Source organism: Canis aureus, chromosome 6 (genome assembly GCF_053574225.1).
Source record: "Canis aureus isolate CA01 chromosome 6, VMU_Caureus_v.1.0, whole genome shotgun sequence".
NCBI lineage: Eukaryota > Metazoa > Chordata > Mammalia > Carnivora > Canidae > Canis > Canis aureus.
The window spans coordinates 79,132,296-79,144,766 of NC_135616.1; the positions used below are offsets into that span (position 1 = coordinate 79,132,296).

The 12,471-nt window shown below is 49.2% G+C and overlaps 2 protein-coding genes across 2 annotated transcripts in view; one reads left to right on the forward strand and one right to left on the reverse strand.

Moving 5' to 3' along the window:
* IGFN1 (immunoglobulin like and fibronectin type III domain containing 1) overlaps window positions 1-5,005 on the forward strand; it is a 34,276-nt gene extending 29,271 nt beyond the window's left edge. The window contains 4 exon segments of the mRNA XM_077899738.1: window positions 933-1,021; window positions 1,805-2,000; window positions 2,426-2,725; window positions 3,402-5,005. Coding sequence (XP_077755864.1) covers window positions 933-1,021; window positions 1,805-2,000; window positions 2,426-2,725; window positions 3,402-3,778 — 962 coding nt within the window. The 3' untranslated portion in view covers window positions 3,779-5,005.
* The window catches only part of TMEM9 (transmembrane protein 9), a 185,265-nt gene that overhangs the window by 78,998 nt on the left and 93,796 nt on the right, over window positions 1-12,471 (reverse strand). The gene's annotated exons all lie outside the window — the stretch shown is intronic.

A 12,471-nucleotide genomic window follows, 5' to 3' on the forward strand; every position in this document is an offset into this window, starting at 1 on the left:
TGCCATCTCCTCCTTGCTGCAGGCCCTTCCTGAGAGGGACCTCTGAGCCACAGCTATGCACCTGCTGAGTCAGGATCCCCTTCCCGGGTGTAATGACGTGCTGTTTCCCAAGCAGCCGTTAGGCGCTGGACCAGGCAGGCCCATTCAGAAACGTTATCTCCTTACGACTCGTGAAAATCCTACGAGGTTGATGTTTGCACCCCCAGTTTCCAGATAGGGAAGCTGAGGTCAAAGGTGCTCTGCTCTGGGTCACACCACTGGTATGTGGCAGAGCCAGGATTTAAAGAGGTGACTCCCCGCAGGATTCTTTGCTGCTTCCGAAGCGTGACCTAAGAAGGTGTAAGTGCTGCTCCGCACCCACGGTTCATGTTCAGAGTAGAGGACACCCAGCTCCCTGTTATCCAAAGATGGATCGTCTTTTCCCTTGGATTTAATTGCTTGGAAGCAGCAAACCTTCGACCCAGGGTGGCCTGGGCCGTCATCCCAACAGGCCCTAGTTGCCATAGTAACAATAAGAGAGGCAAGCAATCCTGGAACCTCGTCCTGGCTCTGCCCCCGACCTGATGTGGTCTCCAGCCTGTCACTTCCTGCCTCAGATCAGTGTTTTCTCACCTGCAAAACCAGAGTCCGACGACTTTTGCACTGTCCTCTGTTCTGGTCCAACCCTCACCGGCCCCTTGAGGGCTTCCCTTCTCAGCTCCCCTTCCTTCCCAGCTAGCACGCCCCCCAGCTCCTGCAGCTCCCCCCGCTGTGCCCCAGGATTCTCCTCCCAGCTCCCCTCTGCAAATCCTCCGGAGGGCCCACCCCCACCCTCCGTGGATCTCTACATCAGCCAGTCTGGCCCAGACACGCCCCTCCAGCTTGGCCTTGTGGGAGCCCCGGGGCTGGGGCCAAGCGTGGCGGGAGGTGACGCCCCGTCTTCTGTGTTCCAGTCCGTCCCAAGTTCCTCATGGACTCCGGCACAAAGGACTCGCGGATGGTCAGAGCTGGGGACACTGTTCGTGTGCCTATCTCCTTTGAGGTATTTCTGATGGGGAGGAGGGAGGGGGCCCACAGCGGCCCAGGGAGCCGGACTCGGCCCTGTGGCTCTCGCTCGCTCACCGCTCGCCGCCTGTCCTTTGGGTCTCCAGCCGGCGGCCCGGGGTGGGACCTAGCAGCATCATTCCCTCGCTCGAGGGACAAATACCTTAACCTCTCCGGGCTCCAACTTCCTCATCCATCAAATGGGGATAATAGTAACATATCTCCAAGGATTTTTCTGAGGATTCAGGGACTTAATACATGGAGGGCACGTAAGTAGTGCCTGGCATACGGCAGACACCCCGTTTGTGTCATCTATTAATTATTATTATTATTATTAAAATCATCATCATCATCTGAGTGGGAACTCCTAGGCGGCGGAGCTTGACTCACTCAGAAGTTACTCTAAATGACCTGTTCTTGACCACGAGACCACACTAAGGGCAGTGATGGGGACGAGAATCTAACACACCCTGAGAGCTCCCCGACCCCGTGCCCTGTGCCTCCCATGTGTCCTTAGATTCTTCCGTCCTCAGAACAATCCTGTGGGCGGAGTGACCGCGGTGTCCGCTTGACGCCAGTGCGCCCAGGCCCCGGGAGTCTCGCGGGGAGTGGGGGCTGCTGACTCCCTTTCCTGCTTGCTCCACCCCACCTCCTGCACCAGCCGCTCTCAAGCGGCCTCTCCCCTGGGAGTTCCCTTCCCCCTACTTACACCCTAGGCCCAGCTCACGTGCATCGCTCCCAGAGCTTCCCCTCCTGACCCCCGTTTGCTCTCGTGTCCCAGGCCGCACCCATACCTGAGGTCACCTGGCTGAAGGATGGCCTGCCCTTGCCTAAAAGAAATGTGACCTCCACCAAGGAGGGCCTCACCCAGCTGCTGATTCCTGCGGCCAGCCTCTCCGACAGCGGCCTCTACACCGTGGTGCTGAGGAGCCTGCAGGGCGAGGAGGCTACCTACCGCTTCTCCCTCAGGGTGGCAGGTGAGGCCGGCCTGGGCGGGGCTCCCGGTGCCCGCCTGCCCCTCACCCCTTCACCGAGGCGCAGGGCTCCCCCTCCGGCCTGGTCACAGGCCTCAGCTACCCTCTGCTGCCTGGGAATACACGGTGACACTGCCACCAGCCCTTCCGAAGCGCTAGAGGAGAGACAGGACAGGCAGAGACTGGGGGTCTGGGCAGGGTGAGGGGTCCATCGCTCTGCCCCAGGACCTTAGGGATGGTTACGCCACGGCCTCTCCCCGGAGGAGATTCTAGGCTACAGACACGACCCAGGGCGAGGTTCCCCCTGCTCTAGAGGCAACTGTCGAGCCCCGGCGGACAGTCTGGCTCCCGCTGCCTGCACTTGAGGACCTGGGGGAGGGCCCTGCGGGGTCCCCCCCAAACTTAGCCCCCGTTGCTTTCCCGTGCAGCGTGCCCGAGGGCGCCTGGACCCATCCGCCTGCAGGAGAACGTGCCTGGGACGGTGACGGCCGAGTGGGAGGCCTCCCCAGATGAGGCCGGGGAGGACCCCCTGTACTACGAGGTCCTGATGCGCTCGTCGGCGCGCGGGCGCTGGCAGCAGGCGGCCGACCGCGTGCACACCAACCACTACACCTTCCTGGGCGTGCTCCCCGGCCACGAGTACCACTTCCGGGTGGTGGCCAAGAACGAGCTGGGGGCCAGCCTGCCCTCGGACACCAGCGAGCCCTGGCGCATCCCCCGCCATCGGGGTGAGCTTGGGGGCTGAGGGGTGGCCCGTGTGTCGCTGGCCCCTTGACCAGCCAGCGGCCGGGACCTGTGGCCCTGCCCACCCTGCAGGGCGGCCCTGACCCGGGTTGGGGGGGGCGTCGGGAGACAGCAGAGGGCTGTGGGGTCCGCCTGTCCAGGGCGCCTGCCTTTGGGTGGGGTCTCAGATGAGCGGCAGGCCGTATGGCAATGAGGTTGATGTTTCTCTGAAAACCAAGCATATTTTACAGTCAAATAGATGTGGGCCTTCAAAACAGTCACTGGAAAAGGCGGATTATAAAACGGAATGTATGATTCCATATTTCTAAAACACAAAGATGTCTGGAAGGCTCCACCCCTAAAGGTTAGCTCTGGTCATTGACAGGCAGGGAAGTTAGGCTTGGTTTTTATTCCTTCCCCTTTGGACTTTCTTACACAGTCTGGCCACAGTGAAATGGGTGTTAGCTTGTAGTGTAAAAAAAAAAATCCAAAATGTATTATAAGAAAAGGATAAAAAAGTGAGTTGAACCACGGGAGCTAAATTTACAGGTAAGATTGTGGCAGAAAGTCCCAGAAAGTGCTTTGGAACTTTGGGACGAGGAGCTTGCTGCCCGCCGCCCGCCCCGGCCGGCCCTTGTCGCCCGCTCACCCTCTCTCTCTCTCACCTGCTCTCCGCCACAGACAAGTTCACGGTGAAGGCTCCAGGCCACCGGGAGCCCGACCTGAGCCAGAAGCCCCGCTTCCTGGTGGGCCTGCGGACTCACCTGCTGCCGCAGGGCTGCGAGTGCTGCATGAGCTGCGCCGTGCAGGGCTGGCCCCGGCCCCACGTCACCTGGTTCAAGGACGACCAGAGCCTGGCGGGCCACCCCACAGCGTACAGCACCGACGTGCTGGGCGTGTGCTCCCTCGTCATCCCCAGCGTCTCCCTCAGGGACGGCGGCCAGTACAAGGCCGTGGCCGAGAACGCGCTGGGCCAGGCCGTCAGCACCGCCACCCTCATCGTCGTGGGTCGTGAGGAAGAGGAGGAGGAGGAGGAGGAAGGAGGGTCGGAGGAGTAGCCCCCCGCCTGGGAGCCCTCCCGGTCCCCTCAGGGTGGTCGGCCTGGAGGTCGGGATACTGAGGTCCTCTAGCCGCCGAGGCGCTACAGCAACTCTGTGACTTAAGCTGGACGGCGCTCGCCCTCCTGGGCCCGTGATTTGCCCACCTGCAAGGTGCAACGTCGCCCTAGACTGCGGAGCACCGGCGCTCGGCCGGCGGGACCGTGTATGCGCCCCCCCGCCCCCCAGGCCCCCGGGCGGCCCGCGGCACCTCTCACGATGGGAGACCAAGGGCCTGTGTTACACCTTCGGGAACACGCAGACCCGGACCGGAGTGCTCAGGAAGCCTCGCTGGCTTCCCTACCGCTAGTGCCCTCGTCAGTAAAGCAGTAACACTTGTCAGTAAGAGGATGTTTTTCCTTGATAGTAATTAAACACCTTGTGTTTTGAATAGAGAACAAAGCAAACATTTTAAATTATTCAGAGTTAACCTTTGTGGAAAAACCGGGTTCACCAACCGGAGCCCCTTTTCTGTCTGCGGCACCTATGCCAGGGGCCCCGGGAGCCACTCCATAAGTGCCCCCCGTGTGTGCACACACCTAGTCCTGTGTTTGGGGGTGGTCGTCAGGGAAGGAACTTGTCCGAGCTCGGCGAGCAAGCGGGGTCTCTGCATTTGAAGCCACAGCGCCTGCTGGCAGAGCCCCTGGGCCGACCTTGTTGCTGTGTGAGCTTCACCACGGGCTGGGGGTGGGAGGGCAGCGGCTCCCCCAGGACCGGCCGGATAGCCTGGGGCTCTGTGTGTCGCATGATCCAGCTCCCAGTGTCACCTCCCCCAGGGATAGCCCCACCTGGCTCCACAGCCGTGGCACGAGGACAGATCCCCAAAACCTCCCTCCTGACACCTGCACTGGCCCAGAGAGCTAGTCCTAACAGATGGGGGACACCTGGGGAAGATGGGGGCCATTCAGCCTCTCCACCCCAAGCCAGGTCCCTGGACAGATGACGGTGAACCTCCTCCACTCTCACCACGTGGCGCCTTTCTTCTCTACTTCGGGACACCCGGAGACAACCTGTCTGCAAGAGGGAGGCCAAGTCCTCGTTTTCTGGACGCAGGTTCCTGGAGGGAGAGCAGAAAGAGCTGGGCCTGCCGTGAATAGAGGAGGGAGGAACGAGGAGGTCACCTGCGTGAGGGCCAGGGCATCGGGGGGTGCAGGGGGGCTGCTTTCTGTGCTTTTCGCCATTAAAACATTAGGCTAACGTGAGCCTGTCATTTGCAACGACTGTGGAGTTGGTGTGTTGGAGGCAGAGCCTTCGTTCCAGGCCCCGGCTGGGAGGATGGGTGGATTCTGCGCCTCAGCTTCCCAGGGCAGAGAATCAGAATGGGGTTAGAGGGTCTGTGTGATGGAGAGACCTCCCCTCACTCTTCACCCACGTGCCCCACGCTCCTCCGGCCAAAATCCTGTGAGCAACAGAGCAAGAGGCTTTCCTGGTGTCATCGTGTGGGGAACACGGAGCCAGGGCTGCACAGAGCCGCCCTTTGCCTGTCCTTCCTGGGGCCGGGAAGAGTCTGCGCTGGGGAAATCCTACTCCAGGATGTGACCTGGGGCCCCTGTCGGAAGGTGCTGAGAGAAACCCCCAGGTGCATGGGGATTTGTGTCTCGTTCAGGGCTCTGTGGGTCCCTCCTCACCTTCTTCACGGTCCCCGCTGCCCTGTGTCACACACATGATGGGTTGCCTCCCTTTGCACAGAAGGGCCTCGACGTGGCCTCCTGCAGAAACTCTCACCCTCCCTCATTCTCCAGACACGGGTCCTGAACCTCCCAGGCTCCCAGGAAACACTCCAGAGTTCCCGGGAGGTGAGAAGGAAGGAGGGAGCCCCAGGGAGGCTGAGCCCCATCCTGTCCCGGGGGGCAGGTGGGTCGGCCCCAAGGCCCAGCAGGTGGCCCGACAGCTCTGCTTTGCATTCCCAGTGCTGGGCTCCAGCCTGTGCTTCCCCATCTCCTCTCATGCCCAACTGCGGATCAGATGCAGGGGGAGGGATGAGAGGGGGGATGCCCAAGACACCTTCCTGAGGCTTGGGAATACGTAAGCCAGGGAAAGCTTTCTGGATTCGAGAGAGAACTGTCCACCCAAAATAGACGGAGGACCTCCAGAGGCAGGGGCATGGACTAGATGACTTTGTACAGGCCACGGTCCTCTCCTGCCCCCACCAGGAGAACCTATCGAGAGCTGTTTCCCTTGGGTTTTCTCCTTTGCTGTCTTTGCCTTGCTGCGGCAGCAGGCCAAACCGGGGCCATGAGCAAAGAAAGAAGTTCTTAGAAACTGTGAGGCAGTGGCTGGACACCTCGGCCTGTAGCAACTGTTCTCCTGAGGACTTTTTCTGCTGTAGGGTCCTGCAGTCGGCGGGGAGGGCAGGGCTTCAGCCCAGACCGCAGAGGCCCACCGCCCCAAACAGAGATGGGCCAAGAGCCCTTTCTGCATTTCTAAGGGCCGAGTGCGGGCCTGACCTTCCAAGAAGGTACAAGGACAAAAGACCCTAACTCCTGATGGCTTCTCGAGATCACAGATTTTCAAACTGTGTTCATTTATAACCCATCAGTATTTAATACTGTCAATTTCCCTTTAAACACTGTTTTAACTATATCCACAAGCTTTGATACACATCTTCATTTGCATTCAGTTCAAGTTATTTTCTAAGTTACATTATGATTTCTTCGTTGCCCCGTGGATTATTTAGAAATGTGCTGTGTGATTGTGAAAGAGGTGAGATTTTCTTGACTTCTGCTTAATTCTACTGCAGTTAGGTAACACACTATTATGATTTTATCTTTTTAAAATCTAATGAAACGTGTTTCATGGCCCCAAATATGGCCTATTGTGTAAAATATTCCCTGTGCACTGGAAAGGATGTGCACTCTGCTGTCGCTGCGGGGAGTGTTACATAAATGTCGATTACGTGGAGTTGGTTGATGGTGCTCGAACCTTCTACATCCTTACTGATTTTCTTTCCATTTGGTCTTTCAATTACTGAAAATGGAGTGTTGACATGGCCAACAAAATTGTGAATTTGTCCAGGGTGTATACTATATATCTTTAATTTGTCACAGTTACAATTCAAATAACATGCTTCTTCCCATCCAGAGCAAGAACCCCACCTTGCATTTTCTCCTCTCATCTGGGCTGCCATGCCTTTCCCCTCTACATAAGTTATAAACCCCAAATACATGATTATTTCTGCTTTAAAAACTCAATTATCTTTTAAAGATATATATTTATTTATTTATTTAAATATTTTATTTATTTATTTATGAGAGACACACAGAGAGAGGCAGAGACACAGGCAGAAGGAGCTGCAGGTTCCCTGTGGGGATCCTGATGTGGGACTTGATCCCGGGACCCCGGGGTCACGACCTGAGCCAGAGGCAGATGCTCAACTACTGAGCCACCCACGTGCCCTTAAAGATATTTTTAATAAGGAAAAAAAAGTTTACATTTACCATTTGCCATGCTCTCTATTCTTTCGTGTAGATCCAGGTTTTAATTTGGCATCATCTTGCTTCCGCCTAAAGAACTTCTTTGAACATTTCTTGTACTGCAGGTCTCTTGACAGTGCATTTTCTCAGCTACTATTCATGGGGGAAGAAGTTGTTACTTCTCCTCCATTTTTGTCAGAGCCTACCAGAGAGATTTTTATTCAATGTTTTATAAATGTTCACAGAAAAGCTGAAATATTTATACGGTGACCTGTATGCCCATCGCCTGGATTCAGCAATTAGCATAGCTGTGTCTGCTTTGTCACGTATCTAACCACCGACACATCTCTCTATTCACCCATAAATCCATCCTATTGGCTTTTTAAAAATACATTTCAAAGTAGGTTACAAACAGGGAGTACACTTCACACCTGACCGCCTCCGCCAGATGGAAGACTTTTGTCAGATGCAGGATTTGGCCACGAGGGGGCTGCCAAGTGCCATCAAAAGCTGTAGAAGGTCTAAGAGTCCACACTCCTGAAAGTGTCCTGTTCTGGGGAAGGTCGAAGGAAGAGGTTCTACAAAGTGTAAATGGCATCGTTTAGAGGGAGAGACTCCATCTGCAATGAGCAAGAAGACTGGAACACCTTTTATCTCTACCCTCAGAACCCCCCTCCTCTTTTTACAGTTATTTTAACTGTAAAAAGAGAAAATACAGCATTGACCACTTTCTTTTAGGTGATTTGTGCTATTAAAGATAGCAGTTCTTTGGATCAGAATCTCAGAAAACTTGATGAAGTCAGGGTGTTATATTTAGGGAAATGAGCTGATAAAATGAATTAAATGTTAATTTAATTTGATTTACTGATTATTACTCTCCCTGAGGGCAGAGATGTAATTTATCTCTTATCCCCAGCACGTAGATAGAACTCAGGCACGTACTAGTGCTCACTAAATATTTACTGAGATAATGAGTGAATTCAAGTACTTAATTCCAAATACAATAACTATACGTTGAATGTTATTACCGATAAAAATTAAAACAAGTCTACTTTTAAATGTAATAGGATTCAAAATAGTTATGTAATGTAATAGCTACTGTTACATTATAAAACGGAAAAAGTTCTAAAATGTAACTTCCCCTTCAGAAATCCTGAGCAGTCCACTAAGTTTTCTGAGGGCGAGGGGGGAGAGGGAGTTGTTGTGTGTTACAAAAATAAGACTTAAAAAAAATAAAAACATAGATTTCCCCTGGAAAACTGTTTCCCCTGGAAAACTGTTTCCACATGTGCCCCAGGAGATTCAGCTTAAGCCAACACTGCATTATCCCAATCGTTAATTTTTGAAAAAAAAAAAAAATTGGGGGTCATCTAGAATCCTAGGGTGGCAGTTCTCTGTTTCCATTCCAATGTTCCAGAGATGTCACTGTTATTTTTTGACTTACAGCTTTGTTGAGAAGTCAGCTATCATTTTTATCTGTGTCCCTGTACGTGTGCATCTGTTTCCTCTCCAACTGGAATATCGATTCCATGGAAGCAGGGACTGGCCCTTATCCATTCCTGGATCCTCTTCTCCTCATTCAGTCCCTGGCTTGTAGAGAGCTCAAATATGTATTGATTATTCCTCGAGATGTTAATGTCTCTTCCAATTTCTCAAAAGGCCCACACACAGAGACTCACCCACACACATATCTTTTCTTCTCTCGACTCAATTAATAAAAATCAAAGAAGGGGGGACTAGGAGGCAATCGTACAGAATTGGAAGTAAATGCTTGATTTAAATGTGACCTCCAGCCGTACCGAACTGAGGCCATTGACCTAATTCTATGGGGATGGGGAGAAAGACTTTATCTGAACGAATTAAAAATGAAAGACATAGTGTTACTTACAACAAATAATGACTTTTTCAATAAGTAGGGAAATGGTGCTTGGATAACTAATAAACTATTCAGGAAAAGGTAAGTCAAGGCTTACCTCATACACCAAAATACATTTTCAATGAACTAAAGAGACAGTAATAGAGCACGCATGTAAAAACAGTAGGAAAAATAATGAGTTGTTATCCATTTCATCTCGGTGCTGGAAGAAATTACTTGCTAAGCCTTCATCAAAGATGAAAACTTTGTATAGAGTTGATTATATAACAAAACAATTTTGAGTTTTCCAAAGACCATACACAAAGTTAAAAGGCAAATGGCAAATTAGTTTTAAAATTTTACAGCACAGGGGCCCTGGGATGGCTTGGTCGGTTAGGAGTCTGACACTTGGTTTCAGATAAAGTCGTGAGATGGAGCCCCACTTTGGGCTCTGTGCTCAGCATGGAGTCCCCTTGAGATTCTTTCTCCCTCTCCCTCTGCCCCACCCACTGGTATGTGCTCTCTCACTCTCAAATAAATAAAGAAATAAATCTTTAAAAAATTTACAGCATATATGACAGTTAAAAATTTAACAATAGAGTTCTTATAAGTCAATAAGAAAAATACACTGTAATAGGCAATTGCACAAAAAGGGAACAGGTAGTTTATTTTAAAAATATGAAGCAGACTTTACAATTACATGACAATTACTACCTCTCAATTTAGCAAGCATTAAAAAGAATTATCTAGGGCACCTGTGTGGCTCAGCCAGTTAATCACCTGCTTTCGGCTCAGGGCATGATCCTAGAGTCCTGGGATTGAGTTCTGAGTCAGGCTCTCCGCTAGGTGGGGAATCTGCTTCTCTACTCTTCCTTGGCTTGTGTGCGCTCTCTCCCTCTCTTTCTCTCTCTTACTCTTTCTCTCAAATAAATAAATAAATAAATAATTTTAAAGAATTTATTTAGGGGCTCCTGGGTGACTCAGTCAGTTGAGCTTTCAACTCTTGGTTTCAGCTCAGGTCATGATCTTAGAGTCCTGAGATCAAATCCCCCACTGGGTCTCGCACTCAGTGGGGAGTCTACTTGAGATTCTCGTTCTCCCTCTCCTGCCCCTTCTCCTGCTCACATGCACCCTCTCTCTCACACGCATACACTGTTGGTCTATAAGTTGAATTAATATCTCTGCAGAAAAATGAATTAACATGTATCAAAAGCCTTAACATGCATAAACCTCTCAGTGATACAGTAATTTTACTTTTCTGCATTTATTACTATGAGGTCAAAAGAGACTTCTTCAGAAAAACAGAGAATTTACTATGAACAAAGTGAATAATTTCCATCCTATACTTCAGATAGAAGAAAAATGATACTATAAATAGGTTCTGAGATGCATGAAAGAATGATCAGTAAAGATATTTTTATTTTTTATTTTTTTAAAGATTTTATATATTTATTCATGAGAGATACAGAGAGAGAGAGAGAGGTGGAGACACAGGCAGAGGAAGAAGCAGGCTCTATGCAGGGAGCCCGATGTGGGACTTGATCCCAGGTCTCCAGGATCGGGCCCTGGGCTGACAGCGGCGCTAAACCGCTGAGCCACGGGGCTGCCCAGTAAAGATATTTTTAAATATTTGGGTAGGTAAAAACCACTGGCTGCAAGTAATAATAAGCATGATAATATTTAATAAAAGACTACAATCCTGGGAAAAAACTAGATGTAATTTGGGAAAGGAGTGATCAGAGATAAAATATAGAAAGATATTTATTATCTTTAAACTTTAAGTGTTCATACAGGGAATAACTAGAGTAAGGCCTAAAATAATACACTCAGAATATATAACTTTCTTTCTTTTTTTTTTTTAAAGATATATAACTTTCAAACAAAATACAGAAAGAGAAAAATAACTTCAATCAATCCAAAAGAGGGTAAGTACCAGGGGAGGAGGAGGAAAGGAAGAAGAAGAGTGAGAAAAGGTGGGGAGAGGTGGAGGAAGGCAGAGGAGAAACAGAAATACTGGGACAAGTATGAATAAGTAGAAATTATCAATAATCACAAGTAATTTAACTCAAGTGCTCCAGTTAAAAGACAAAATCATCAGACTAGATTTTTAAAAAACCAGCTATGTCTTCTTTAGTAAAGACACACTTAAATACAGGACCCCAAAAGGTAGAAAGTTGAAGAACAGAGTAAAGATATTCTGAGTAAATACTAGTCAAAACCAAAAAAAAAAAAAAAAAAAAAAAAACTAAAACTAAAATAAACAAATAAAAAATAACCCTTAATATAACTGTATTGGTAACGTATAAAATCTTTAAGAACACCATTATTAATTATAAATAGAATAATTACAAAAGGTTAGAATGTTTACTTCACTAGGAAAATATAACCATTCTGAGCCGGTACGTACCTAAACACAGAGCCCCCAAATATATTTTAAACATAGCTGCAAAACATCTAAAGCAGGAATTGATAGAATTATTTAAAAAAAAAATCATTGTGATAGTGTACCATTCTTCTTTCAGCAGTTAATATATCAAGCAGGCAAAGAAGTAACAAGGATATAGAAGCTATGAATAGCACTATTCATGAGCTTGGTATAATGGATACACATAGACCATTGTGCCCAACAGATGGACAATAGCATTGTTTTAAGGTACACATGAAACATTTATGAAAATTGCTACATACTAGGCCATGAAGCTAGCCTGAACAGACTTTAAACGAATGGCATCATGTTGACCACACTGACCACAATGCAGTTAAGTTGGAACTCAATAATAAGATACATACATATATATATATATATATATATATATATATTTTACACTTGGAAATTTTAAAATACTCTCTTAGACAATTAATGATTGAACAACAACCACAAAAAGCATAATGGAAAAGAGAAAAATAGTTAGAATTAATAATAAAACTGTATATAAAAACTTGTACACTTCAGATCAAATGTAGAAGGAAATTATCAGCCTTATGCTTACTCTGAAAAAGAAAAAAAAAAAGGCTCAAAATCAACAAGAGGAGGATTCATGTCAGAGATTACCCAGCCTCCTGCAGTTGATATGATCATGAGGCTGAGTTATGGGCTATAGTGTATGGGCAGATGAAATGTAACCAGCTTCTAGATCTAACCCTTAAAACTTCCTTTGCGAGAATCTACTTTCTAGATGCAAAGGATCCTTTGTAGAACCCCCCTGGCTCTAGAGCGCGGTGGAGCCAACCGATGAAAGGGACTCAAGCTCCTCAATGACTTTAAGTAGCGCCAAGTCATGCATGCCGGTCCACTGAACTGTACCACATTAGGCTACCGAGGTTTGGAGGTTGTTATGGCGGTTAGCCCAACCTGACTAATAACGCCAAATAACTTTTCAAGAATG